Raw genomic sequence first — 13,857 nt, forward strand, 5'->3', positions numbered from 1 at the left:
TGTTCTGCGGCATCCTTGCAAGCATCGTCGAGTCAGTTGGTGATTACCACGCATGCGCACGTTTCAGCGGCGCTCCCCCTCCGCCACCTCACGCGGTAAACCGCGGGATTTGCATGGAAGGATTTTGCTGTTTCTTGGCTGGTATCTGGGGTTCTGGACTTGGGCCAACTTCGTATTCTGAAAACATCGGAGCTATTGCAATAACTAAGGCAAGGAAATATTTGTTAAACATCGCAGTCTTTAGACTTGGTCTTCCACAAACACTTACCGCCTAAAAAGTCTCATTTTGAAAAAGGAAAGTACCCCAGCTTACGTATTAAAGCTACAAATACGAAAACAATACAACTGAAGGTATCGAAGTTGATATGACGAATTTGTCATTTGCAACGTTACTATTCAATCGCCTAGCCAGAAAAAAAAACAGTAAATAACTTACAAAAGATTATTCTTTCAGGTAGGAAGTCGTCGTGTGATGCAATGGACCTCACTGTTACTATTTATCTGTGCTGTCTTCGGAAAATTTGGAGCTGTATTGGCCACACTGCCTCTTCCAATCATTGGTGGCGCCCTCATAGCCGTCTTCAGTAATTTACCCTATATCTTGTTAATTTTCATTCGTGTAATGCAAAAGTTCAACATTTTGAGTTGCCTCTCCATAGAAGATTCGAGTTGGATAAGCTAGTTAAATAAAAAGGATTCATTTTATGTTATCAACAGTTTAGTACTGCGGAGAGTCATCCCTCACTGTTCTGGTTAAAGACTAGATGTGAACTGAATGTGCTCATGTGGTTTACAACAAGTTCATTATATAGTAGGACGCTTCACAGAACAATCAGATATCTGTCATATCATTATATGTAGCAGGTTTCATCAACTTTCGCACAGTACTCTCGGAGTTAAATCACTAATTACAAACTTCATTTAATATGCAAACGAGATCTTTATTAACTTGACACTGCTCAAATCTTCATGGGACAATTAGATCTCTATCAGATCAACATCTGTAGCACGTTTCATCAAATTTAATGCTCTAATTTCGGAGTAATATCACTAATTACAAAGTTCATTAAATATGCAAATGAATCCTTAATTAACTTCACACTACTAAAAGCTTCACAACAAAGTCAGATATCTATCAGATTAGTACCTGCAGCAGATTTCAACAAATTTGGTAAAGTTATTTCGGAGTTATGTGCCTAATTATAAATCTTCACTGAATATTCAAATGAGCTGTTTATTAACTTGACACTGCTCAGTGCCTCAGACGACAATTAAATATCTATCAGATCAATATCTATAGCAGATTTAACCAAATTTGGTGCAATAATTTCAGGGTTATATCTCTAATTACGAAGTTCATTAAATTAATGAAGGTATGAAATATCATTTTTTCAGATAATAGTTTCCTATAGAGACAGTAATGGCAGTGCCGACATATATCAGGTAATACTGCATAATGCCTTAAGGGATATATTTACAACTCTCCGTTTTATCAATTAGAATTGAAGTCAAATCCTATAAATATCTAGCGAAACAATGTTCTCCCCTCAGGTATGATCATCTCTGTTGGTGTGTCCAATGTACAATTCGTCAATATGAACGCATCGAGGAGTCTGTGTGTCTTCGGACTGTCGGTCTTCTGCGGCCTGATGGTGCCAAATTGGGTCAGCGAAAACCAGAGCGCTATAAATACTGGTAAATATACCCAGGCTTTCAACATGACTTGTTTGTACATATGGTTACTAATATTTTAGAGGTGCACAAAAACTTTAAGCTACAGCAAATATTGACAGTTGTATTACTGGCAACGAAATACATAGAAATGGTTGCTGAGGTATGATGTATAGTTGTGATGTCAATGTAGCAGTGTGCACAACATGATGGCCTCCATATTTTACATAACCATACATGCATGTAGCGTGTCAGTTACGTCACCTGATATTGACTGATATTAAAGGCAATAGTCGTTTCGGTCGTGCTTCTGTAGTATGGAACGGGTCTGTACGCCTAAAAGACAACAAACGTTCATGTTATCATTTGCCATCTCTTTTATTATTCGTAAATGTGATTTGTTTTCTTGCCACAATCATTTGATATTTCTACACAGGAAACGCTGAAGCTGACGACGTTTTGATGGTTCTCCTGACCACTGGAATGTTTGTGGCTGGTATTGTCGGATTCTTCCTCGACAATACAATACCAGGTAAGATACTCTGCTTATTGCAGAGCTGGTTGAAAACACCTACTTTGTGCTTCGAGTCCACAATGCACTTCTCTATACTTCCTTTCTATTTGTCCCACCCCAATCTCGATAGCACTCCATTCCCTTGTGAAGGTCAGTGATACTGTTTTATTGGATAAGACTTAAATCCACTTATCAATTGTTTTAAAGGAGAATAACGTTTGTGTGTAAATTTTTTGTCGAGAACGATTTTCCGGATCAGTTATACAATACCAATGATCATGAGTTACCAAGAAAACAAGAAAAACACTTTTCACAGAATTAAAACTGAAGACTGGAACCAACATAATCATTAAAAAGAGACTAGCTTTTGTAGGAAATAAATGACCGCATTGTTGTTCTACACTTATTGATGAAATTTCCTTAAAAATTTTAGTCAAAATCTTAAAAGGATCTAGACAAGGCGAGTTACATCATTGCATCTTATTTAATTCAGATAAAAAGGGCCCGTTTTAAGATGGATTATGTTGTATGTTTAATTTGCCAGGCACAGCCGAAGATAGAGGGCTGATTTGCTTCCATGCTAATAAGTCATCGAGACACAATGACCGTGAAGGTTGCTATGACCTGCCATGCTGTTTTTCCAAGATACGCGGATGGAAATGGTCTCGCTATATTCCAATCTGTCCCGGGTTTCTGGACAAACATAATCGCAACGGTGACAATGATCTCAAGACGGAGAGTCACATGTAATTGTGTTCAAAATTTGTCACAATGTTACCTGACATTAACGTCTTTATCAGTAGTCTCATTATAAGTTGTCTTCAATAAATTCAGTTTCATTCAGACAATTTGAGGAAGATTACATGTAGATTCAATTATTCATTTTGTCCATTTTGCACATTTAAACAAATATTGAACAAAGTATCATTCATATAGTACCTCAAACGGACGATTTTTGTTCTCCTGATACAAAATTAACGATGCCCAATCCGACAGTTGCCTTGGGGAAATTGGGCACTTTATTAGTCGGGCATCATACCAAAGTATTTTAAGCTGATATGAATTGAAAATTCTCACGTGTTTCAATATACTGTTGTTTGTAAATTGAATACTTTGCCAAAAGTTTTCAACTTCACTGAAATTGCTATGATCAATATCATGGACAATATTCAGCAGAGATTAAAGGTATGTAGTCACCTGTAATCTAAATATGCCCATATAAGTTGAATGGGGCGTTCCTTGGTATTCAAACTGCCGATGTGAGGCCGCTGTTTTTAAAAAGCGGCCACCCGCTTACAAACTGTGATGGTTAGATTTCCTCTTTCCATGGTAACTGTTGCAAAATTGGAACAGATGGCAGTATACCTTTAATTTAAGAGACATTAATTATACAATTTTGTAATAAAATGAAATAGAAATGCGAAATTTCTTTGACTGCAGTCATTGTATCACCACTTTATATAGCAAATGTAATTTTGTTTGCTCAAGTACTCCAAGTTAATTGGGTGTGCAAATTATAAATTACCTGAAATGAAAATACAAATATAATTCATTGATACGATATTATTTTCTCATTAATATATAAATATATATATATATATATATATATATATATATATATATATATATATATTGTAGGTTTCGTAAACTTTTGTCGTGTCCTTCCAGTAAAGTGTCCTTCATTTGGAAGTTATTTCAAAATGCAAATTAGTAGCAGACTGGTGTAAAAATGCTATTATAAAGCTTCTTTCAGTAAACGTTTATCGATTGAGGTATATATTCGTAATTTGGAGAGTTTTTTTAATATGCAAATTAGTAATTAGTTATGGTAAAAAATGCCTAAATGACTTTTGAAATGTTATATCATAGTATCTTTTATGTGCATGCCAAGTTTCGTCTACTTAAATCAAGTCAATTCAGATATATCCCGAATTATGCAAAGTATTTAAATATACAAATGAGCGATTAACTTACATGTCATCCCTTAGTATCTTTCACCACCTAAATATCCTTGTTTCACCAACATTTGTAGAAATTCTCATCAAATTGTGTGCAGCCGCTGTCTATGTATATCGGTTTGACTGCAATCATTAATTATGCAAATAAGCATAAAACATGTAAGCCACACCCTCAAAAAGACTAACATGTGTTTTGCCATTTGCATATTGAGTCCATGTACCAGATTCGATTCTGATCCGATAGGCCGTTCTAGAGATAGCGCGCCAACAGACAGACAGACACAGACAGGGAGACACACAGACAGACATCGTTGCGACATTATAAAATATAAAAAATAAGTTCAGTTTTTAGCTCACGTTTCACATACTTGAGCCAAAAACTGACAACATATTTTCTCCACCCAATGGAAGTATGATGTATCTCTTCAGATGAAAAATCTTACTTGATGTAATACAACTTAAGGGATCATTTACTTTTTCGGTGTTTAATTGATATACATTAAGTTCACGTATCTTATAAATTTAAAATTTGGAATTTCATGTATTGGTATAAGTGTTAGATAATTTGTGACTACTAAAATTGCTAGCGTACTCTACGTCGTACAAAGGAAAAAGGAGAAATGAGATGCTTTTCCACCGCATAGTAAAATTTCATCTCAGTGATGACTCAGCATAATTTGTCTCGGTTTTAGGTTTTAATTTACATCTCAGTATGACAAAAGTGCCGACTCATAATATATGAATCCGTCTGGATCTTAATGTCAAAAATGACCCGTGAAAAATAAAGTTGTTCTTATTTAAAGTAGATCGCGAAAGATATTTGGACTCTCAAATTTCTACAATTATTTTCTGATCTACTATATGTTGGGGCACACTTTAAAGCTCTTGGAGAAAGAAAAGGGTTTATCGTCTTAGTTCTTCGAAAATCCGAACACTTATTTTTCCCATAGAGTTAATGCAGGGACGGCGGCCATTTTGAATGTCAACTATCGTAAAATATTGGGTAATTTGTTTCTCTAGTTTGGAACTTGGCACGGTGAGCCCCGTGTCCGGATTTTTATCGTAAGTATCATAAGAGAATGGTTGAAAGTTTCATTGAGGAAAGTTTGAGCAAAAGTCAAAGTCTTTCTCTTCGAGGCGCATACTACCTTAAGCAGAGGAAATCCGCCGCCAACGTGATTCACAACAAACACAAGAAAAAGCTAGACTACGTCCACAAACATCTCTGGAGAAGGGGTGGGAGATTTGTTGGGTTTTGAATGAAAAATTTGAGGGTACAGTTGGGGGTGGGACTAGAAAATACCGTGGGACTGAAAGGGGACTTTTAAAAAGAATGTAGCTAATTGAAAGTACCATAATTGACCAATATTGTACACGACCACTAGTCCAAAATAAAGATTAGGGTAGTATGCACCTTGAAAGTGCATGACGTAAACTTTTGCCCAAAATTTCCTCAACGCAACTTTCAGGGTGAACTTCCTCTTATCAAATCAAGAATAAAAATCAGCAGTCACAAATCATCTAACACTTATACCAATATATGAAATTCCAAATGGCTGCCATCCCTGTGTGAAATTCAACAGGAAAAAAAACAATAGTTCGATTTTCAAAAAAAATTAATGGAAATTCTTTTACTGCAAAAACTTTTAAATGAACACTCACAAGTTGTAGACCAAAAAGGGGTTAGGGAAATTTTAAAAGTCTGAATATTTGTCCCCGAGAAACATCCTATCTGAGTTACCAAAATGTTCGCAGTTGTGCACTTATAGCAGCAGAGGACTGACACCCATAAAATGTCTACACAAATCACATGAAACCTATCCGGACACTCTGCTTCGTCAAGAGCAGGATGTTTATTTAAGAGTGACATGGACTTAGTAATCCACATGACAGCGGCTTTCTCGTCCCGTTCAGAGTATTCATTGTTGTACGTACACTCTAAACATGCATAATAATTGTTGTATTATCTAGCGGAGACCAAAGGTGTGTGCTTCGTTGCCAAACTGATTAGGACCTGTGGGCTGTGACAGACCGTCTACGACACCCCTTCTATATATCCACAATTGATGACAGTTTTAGGGTAAATTTCAATGGCATGCATACATTGAATGGCTGTGAAGTATTTAACGTACAGTTCCACTTGAACCTGAGTCGCCCAAAATGTTTCTCTGGTATGATCTCTCAGAGACGGGTGACTTCTTGTGAGACCCACAGTGACAGGCTTAAGGCGAACAAGACGTTACATTGTCATACCAACTCATAGCCGATGAATATATCTGATTTGCATGATATTCCAGTGTGTTTATTTTTAGTCAATCCAGGCCAAATTGACTTGCTATCAAACACATTTTGCTGTCTACACATCAGGGTTGTCTCACCTGCTGCTGTAAATTACTTAGCAGAAATGTCTTTATATCTATAATAGAGATAGTGTTTCAGGTTCTTCAAATCTCTAGACTACAGTCAGACTGAACACAACGATACAAAATAGAACGTTCGTCACATTTTCAAAAATACCGTCTTTCCCATTTTTAACGGTTAAAATTGCTGCAAATTTTCTCCACAGAGTTGACACAGACACGGCGGCCACTTTGGATTTCATATATCGGAAAATTTATTTGTTTTTCTTGTACCAAAATTTGAAGGTGACCCCTGATTTTTATTCCCAATTCGGTGAATGAAAAGCTCATTAAGGAAAATTTGAGCAAAAGTTAAGTCTTTCACTTTCGAGGCACATACTACCATAAATACCAAGCTTGCTATACTTTTTGCATACAGTATATTTACCAGGTACAGGTATTAGGAGGTGTTAGGTAAAGGAAAGTTACATTTTTGTGGTGAGCTGTTTTGATTTCATACAAGAGAAGGTGATAAGTGTTTTGCCATGCGCAAAACCAGGAAAGGGGGAGGAGGTACTTCAAACATTGTGGTATAGGCCTATAAGGTAATTTTCGCCTCGAAAGTGAAAGACAAACTTTTGCTGAAACTTTCCTTGAGGAATCTTTCAACCATTCTCTTTCAAAATCAAGAATAAAAGTCGGGGGTCACTGTGCAAAGTTTGGTACAGGGGAAACAAATGATTCAAGATTTACCGATATTTAAAATTCAAAATGGCTGCCATCACTGTGTTAACTCTATAGAGAAAAAAAAAGTTTCGAATTTCGCAAAAAATAAGCCGGTAAAAAGTTTTCTTACACCAAGGGCTTTAAAATGAACCCCCACAAGAGGTAGATCAGAAAAGAATTGAAAAGGTTTGAGAGTCCAAATATCTGTTCCCGAGGCGTGTTCTACCTTAAAAAAGTGAGGAAATTTGGATAATCCCCTTCCAGAGGTGTTTGTGAACAAAGCCTTAGACAGTGTTTCTCTCTGCCATTTTGCTGACCTTTTTAAACATTGGTCATTTCACTCACGTAACTAGTATCTATTTTTATTTTATATCGATTATTCTGATAATGAGGAACAAGAAAACTCTATTAATTCGTGTATCACGAGTACACCAACTATCCTTATACTGTAACGATTCTCTCCATAGTTTGTCGTTCCTCAGTTAGTACCAGTTGCAAGACACATATCCGGTGCAAGCATCAAGTAAACAGCCCTGAGACCTCACAGAACCAATTTAAGTGACACGTCCTTGTTGGTTCAACATTTTATACTCAACGTGCAGTCGTTTTTATTTTTTGTGTGATCTGGTTCTGACTTCATAGTGACTCGAACTTATTACACCTATTACGCTACTATGTTATGGTACAATATGCCCGAGAAAAATTAATGCGTCCATGCCTTAGCAGATCTTTAGCTTGAAGTGCCAGACAATATGTCCTTGCGCTCTGTTCTATTTCCGCCTGAAACGTCTGCAGCATGCGGCCATTGACATGTAATTGTGAAACTAATTTTTTTACGTAACGAATACAGCAGCTGTGTGCAAATGCCATGTGTGGAGTTGTGTCTAATCAAATGAACGAACGCTGCCCAATATCTGTTCGGTAGAGCAATGTACGCTAAAAATTGATGACAAGTTAAAAACAGGGGCATTACTCAGAGTTTCACGATACATGTGTCCTCTGTTGCGATCATCAGACGAATGGTTCAGCTAATTCAGTCACATTGATACATCCGTGGATACGTCCTAATATTGTAACTTGACGAAAACTCTGTTTTGAGAGTTATCTGAGTCAACTTTCGAAGTACATCTTATGTCTTCGCTACAGCCTTACGCCGCGCTGCAGGTTTGATTTTCGAGCGAGACTTAACGGAATATTTTGTATGATGAAGGACATTTATCGTTGTTAGTCGAATGACTTTATGCTTTTGCCTCCTTTGTCGCTTTCCCGAAGATTATACGGTACTCATTTATTCAGTTGAACTTACGTTGAGGTGTAGGTTTCGGGTTTATCGCCAACCGGGATCGCCAGGTACAACGTCCACATTGAGCATTCCGACTCGACTGGAGCAGCGACGTTTCTGAGCCAAAATAAAACGATCGACGGTATCCCCATTCAGTTCTCGGGAAAAAACTATAGTTTAAGAGACTCGAAATTTCGTTGGACAAATATGCCTTCAATGTTTCCATGTCTGGATTTATCGGGTCACCTTTTGGTAAAAATGTCATGAGAGCTAGCACGGCATCGATCACGACAAATCGTCTGTGTCGCGACCTGCATGTATGAACGGTAGTATACAGGAAAAAAAGGTTCCAGTTGATGACGTAGAACATCCGTCCTGTTGTACGTCACACAATGGCGATTCGGGCCAGATCACGTGATATATATATATATATATATATATATATATATATATATATATATATATATATTTTATTTCTTGCACCATAACAAACAGTCATCACATAATATGTTAAAAGACGTCTTCAAACTTGCCTACAACTCTTCAAATTTCAGTCTTATATAAAAACGCAACATTTATGCATCTATATCTTAGTCTGATGTTACGAGACATGACGGGAGAAAGTAAAACGTCAAGATTCATTTAAACGAAGTGGAGTAGCCATTATTATATTACACACTTTACGGCTTACTTTGAAAAATTAATTCTCGGCCAGAACAGGGGATATTTAAAAGTCGGCGCTAATGGGCGAGGATGGAAAGAAATGAACACATATTATGTGACTCTGAACTCTCTCTCTCTCTCTCTCTCTCTCTCTCTCTCTCTCTCTCTCTCTCTCTCTCTCTCTCTCTCTCTCTCTCTCTCTCTCACACACACACACACACACACACACCACACACACACACGGAAACAGACCAAACAAACAAACAGTCATTGTCATCCAAATTAACGGTAAATGTCAACTATAAATTACTTTTTAGGAAATGCTATGCAATTCCCCTACCCCTCGTTAGCCCAGAAGTAATCACTTGCTTCCCCTCCCTTTTTTATTTCAATATACAGAATTAACGTCATGCGAATCATATGGTTATTTTTATCGTTTATACAAGCTGTGCTTATATGACAAACAATGATGTGTAATTGTGAGCAAATGATCAGAATATTTATTTGCGTAACATGGTAGATACAAAGCACCGGGTGTTTAATCAGTACTTGACAGACTTTTCAATATGAGCTAATATCAACTTTATACACAGACATAGGTAGAATATTCATATATATTTGGCTGTAGTTATCAGCTCTGACAATGTTTGATTTTTCAACCATTGAAAGTTCCCATGAAATTGCCCCGTAAGTATAAAAAAGCAATAATATATGCGCTCTTGAATTATCAGGTAGCGGAGTGAGATTGCATCAATACATAGCTACACATATCACTGGTCACACAAGCAGAACAAAAGTAGTTGACAATGCCTGCTAGAAAAAACCTCGTCTGACTGTATTTACTCATTTCATGTATAATCTAAGTTTTAAGTTCAGATATTTTAATTGTCATGGCTTAATTTGATTTATATTCAGTTTATCTTTGACAGCTTAAAGTGGTGAAATTCGATAATTGAATTTAGGTCATTTTGTCTTAAGCTTAATGCGTGTACGCTACGTTAGTTACATGGTAGTAATTTAATAGTGCGTGAACGCTTGAATTAAATGACATCCGATTTTTACCGATCGACCCTGTGATTGTTTGCGTGTTGAGAATTTGCTTCGTATGCATATTTAAGAGCGTCAAATATTTTACACTTTTACAATGAGATGACATTCTACTTAACACGACTGGAACTCATTTGGGAGAGTAGGATATTTAAATTGTTCAAATTTATCAAAGGTGTTAGGTGCTCTATAGCTGAAAGTTGCAATATTACAAATTACCAATAAAAACAAGTGAATTGCAGAAAGCGATAAGCAGATGAGCTTAAAGTTGCTGATTAAACCAACACTACTACCTTATCTTATTCTGTCAAATAAGTTTCAATCGTGTTGCTTGTATCTTGTCAGGGTTATCAGTTATCTCAATGATTGTAATCTTTGTTGCCAATGCCTTATTCTAGTCAGGATGAACCAATCCACAGAAAAGTAAAGAATTTGTCCTCAAAATGACTTTAAGAACTGCTTGTATCGGTTATCAGATGCAGCACTGCTATCCGCCCCTGTTTATTTTGCTTGTTTTGTATAATTTTACCAAAATGTTGAAACTAGTGTTTGGTTTAAATTCCTTAAAGGCGTGCCCAGGTTAAAGAGCTAATGACAGCTGATACAGGACCTTTCTGATGAAGGGCATGCCACAGCTTGCTAGTGTCCATTAAAAATGAAATTAGCGAAGAAAATACATACATTATTCAGCTAATTAGGCAGCACTCTCATTTGCCAAGACTATAAACCCAACTGCCGTTGCATATTTCACTCCAGTCTCGCTCTCAATTGGGTCGAGATGGAGTTTCTAGCTAGCAAGGCCCCGCTTCCCTTGCTCCTGATTCTCGTCTCCGTCTTAACAACTCTTACAAGCGGCAAAATCGGTAAGTTGAAAGTCCACATATCAATTTGTCCAGCCATCGAATCCGTCGCTCGATAAACGTTTTAATATTATACCCATTGCAGTAAAATCCTCGTCCTTGTATAGATCTTGCAGCATCGTCCATGCTCTTTCGCCCACTTTTTAAAACATCTTATCACAGGTTCTATGGACGGTAGTACACCGGGCACGCAGTTCTCAGTTTTAATACTCAAATTACAATCACAAAGTGTGGACGAAAACTCCCTTTGAAAATAGGATGATATTTGCTGTTTGTTGGAAGTCTAATGAGCAAGGCTATATAGATAATGACACAAACTTTACAAGTTGAAGTTTAAAGGAGCGAGTTCTTGCTGATCTCAATGAAGTAAACCTTGCTTGCACACATCGCAAGACTTGGAAAAAAAATAAACATATGGTCGACATCAAAAATTGCGCGCAATTTGACAGAGCATATAATGGGTATTGCGCAATTCAAAACATAATTTGTCGAAACGTAGTACATTAAGTCAAGTGTATCTATTGTGTTGATTGTTTGGTGTCATCGTTTGGTGCCTTTTTAGTGGGAATCGAACTGTCGCTGAGATTTAACATCAGTTTAGACCTCGACATTTACTTTTAGTTCAATTTCTGTTGGATCGGATTTGATTAACTCCAATTGGCTGAGAAGCATATTGTAGAACGCGAATTCCACTGCATGTAGGCGGAAAAAAAATTACTCACAATCAGTTTTTTCATAAATATACAAAATTGTTGCATTGACGTCAGAGCCTTAAAGATCAACAGCTAGCGAAAGCGTTTCACGACAAGAAAACGAATATTAATCGAAGATAAGCTGTAACTCACCAAGATTGAAAACTCCAAACAGGTTTTCTCTCTTGTGGTGCCCAAACTTTGGAGTTCGCAACTGGGTGTCATTTAATTGACGACGATCCACTGTCAACGCTTTGAACTTATGATACACGGCTGTTTTAAAGGTATTCAATGCACTACCTGTTTAAGGTTGCTAGGTCTAATGATATTGATTTCATCGCTTAATTAAAATGGTGTCATTAATTTCTACAATGTCCTTTTTACGATATTTCCAAATTACACAGAAAAAGTTGCTTGTTCTTTAACTTACAACACAATATCAAACTATATTTGTTAAAAACCTGAAACGACAGATGTTCTCTCAAAGGAACTGGGTGTAGTTTCGCCGGGTGAACATGAAATCGGTAGGGGTGAGTTTGCCAAAAAAAGGTGGTTTTGACATTAAACGTATTTTTCCGATGTAAAAAGCCGCTCTTTCTTTCTCTGCTATGATGACAGTCTAAGTGAAGCTATACATCGGAATTTGAATGCTCTTACTGTTTTCTGCTCCATATGCAGTTGGAATCCCAGTGTTAAACATGATACATTTTACAAGACAGCACACATGGGCCTACGACAGATTCTATTTGTCATCTACACCTCTAGTCAAGATAACTTTTCATTTCTTGTCCTTTGTACTCTTTCGTCGAGATACTTCTGTCAGGTTTCCTTACGTCGAAATGATCAAAACTTGTGAACAGTTTAAATTGTTATTTAATACCAACTATATATGTAACAGAATTGCCCCACTTTGAACAACAACAAAAGAGTTGAACTGTTTTGTTTTCTTATCGAGTACGATCCGTATACACTGTGAACTTTAGCTGATTACTTTCAACTAATGTCAGGCATTGAACCATCTTATCTGAACTCTTCGTAAAATGCATAACCTTGCCACAATTTTGCTTTAGATTGTGTGTCTCTCTTTTCTTGCAAAAAATGCTCTTTCACCGAGTGCTCCGTGATACAGTAAGGCATGTTTGTGAAAGATGGTTTCGGTACGCTGGTTATTCAATGTGGAAAAACGACCGATCGCCATCATTCGACAAGTTTCGTCAAAGGGCATATTCCCTTACGTGGTACGCGTAATGTACCATGTCTGTACTTATAGATTCACATCTTACAATTCTTTGTTTTCCATTGAATTTTTAAATTCCTTTAATCTTATTGATTTGAAGAGATATATTGTTCTGTAATTATATATCCATCTCTAAGAGACAAATCCTCTCTTTTATATCCTTTAAAAGTAAAATGCACTTTTCAATTTTTCTAATTTAGTAAACATGAGAAGAGCTGATATTTTGGATTTCAATATTTTAAAATGTTAGTTTTTCAACTTTAGTGCGAAAACTTTCTAGAACGCGATTGGAACTAATTTGGGATAATTGTATTATTACATTTTTCAAATTTCTCAAAAGTGTTAGGTGCCGTATAGCTGAATGTTGCGATATTACAAATTACTCATAAAAACAAGTGTGTAACTTAAAAAAAGCTGATGAGCTTACATTTGCAGATTAAACCGACATTACTTTACCACTCAATTATCTAAAATTAGTTCCAATCGTGTTCTAGGTGACCGCTGATGTTTTTCTTGATTATGAAACACAGTGGTTCACTTTTCCTCGAGCAAAGTTTTTGGCGACATTTCCAAACTTTAAGTATCGAGGCGCATACTACCTAAATGTGTCGAACTGACAAGCTACAATTTGTCCACTTGTGCTCAAAATTGTCGCTCCAGGCTGTATACGGAGTCATGTATGCGACCATCGCGCGTATATGATATTTAGTCTACCTCCACAACAAAAATGAAAAGAGCGCCATTTTAAATTAGTATATAATACGTTTTGAATATCGTCAGCGCATTGGAAACTTGAGAGATTCAAATAGTTAGACAAACTTAGCGTTACTTATGCTACGTTTACATTAAACGATCAATGCTCTTTGAG

At 36.7% G+C, this 13,857-nt stretch overlaps 2 protein-coding genes across 3 annotated transcripts in view; both read left to right on the forward strand.

Annotated features, from left to right (window-relative positions):
* Positions 1-3,739, forward strand: part of LOC139124381 (solute carrier family 23 member 1-like) — a 30,095-nt gene extending 26,356 nt beyond the window's left edge. The window contains exons 12-13 of the mRNA XM_070690517.1: positions 2,108-2,203; positions 2,730-3,739. Of these exons, the coding sequence (XP_070546618.1) occupies positions 2,108-2,203; positions 2,730-2,935 (302 nt within the window). The 3' untranslated portion in view covers positions 2,936-3,739. The remainder of the gene's footprint in view (positions 1-2,107; positions 2,204-2,729) is intronic.
* Positions 3,740-10,927: 7,188 nt separating this feature from the next.
* Positions 10,928-13,857, forward strand: part of LOC139114205 (uncharacterized) — a 28,891-nt gene continuing 25,961 nt past the window's right edge. For both annotated transcript variants that reach the window (XM_070675785.1, XM_070675792.1), the window contains exon 1: positions 10,928-11,063. In XM_070675785.1, coding sequence (XP_070531886.1) covers positions 10,979-11,063 — 85 coding nt within the window. In that variant the 5' untranslated portion in view covers positions 10,928-10,978. The remainder of the gene's footprint in view (positions 11,064-13,857) is intronic.

This window comes from Ptychodera flava, chromosome 2 (assembly GCF_041260155.1).
Source record: "Ptychodera flava strain L36383 chromosome 2, AS_Pfla_20210202, whole genome shotgun sequence".
In the NCBI taxonomy this organism is placed as follows: domain Eukaryota; kingdom Metazoa; phylum Hemichordata; class Enteropneusta; family Ptychoderidae; genus Ptychodera; species Ptychodera flava.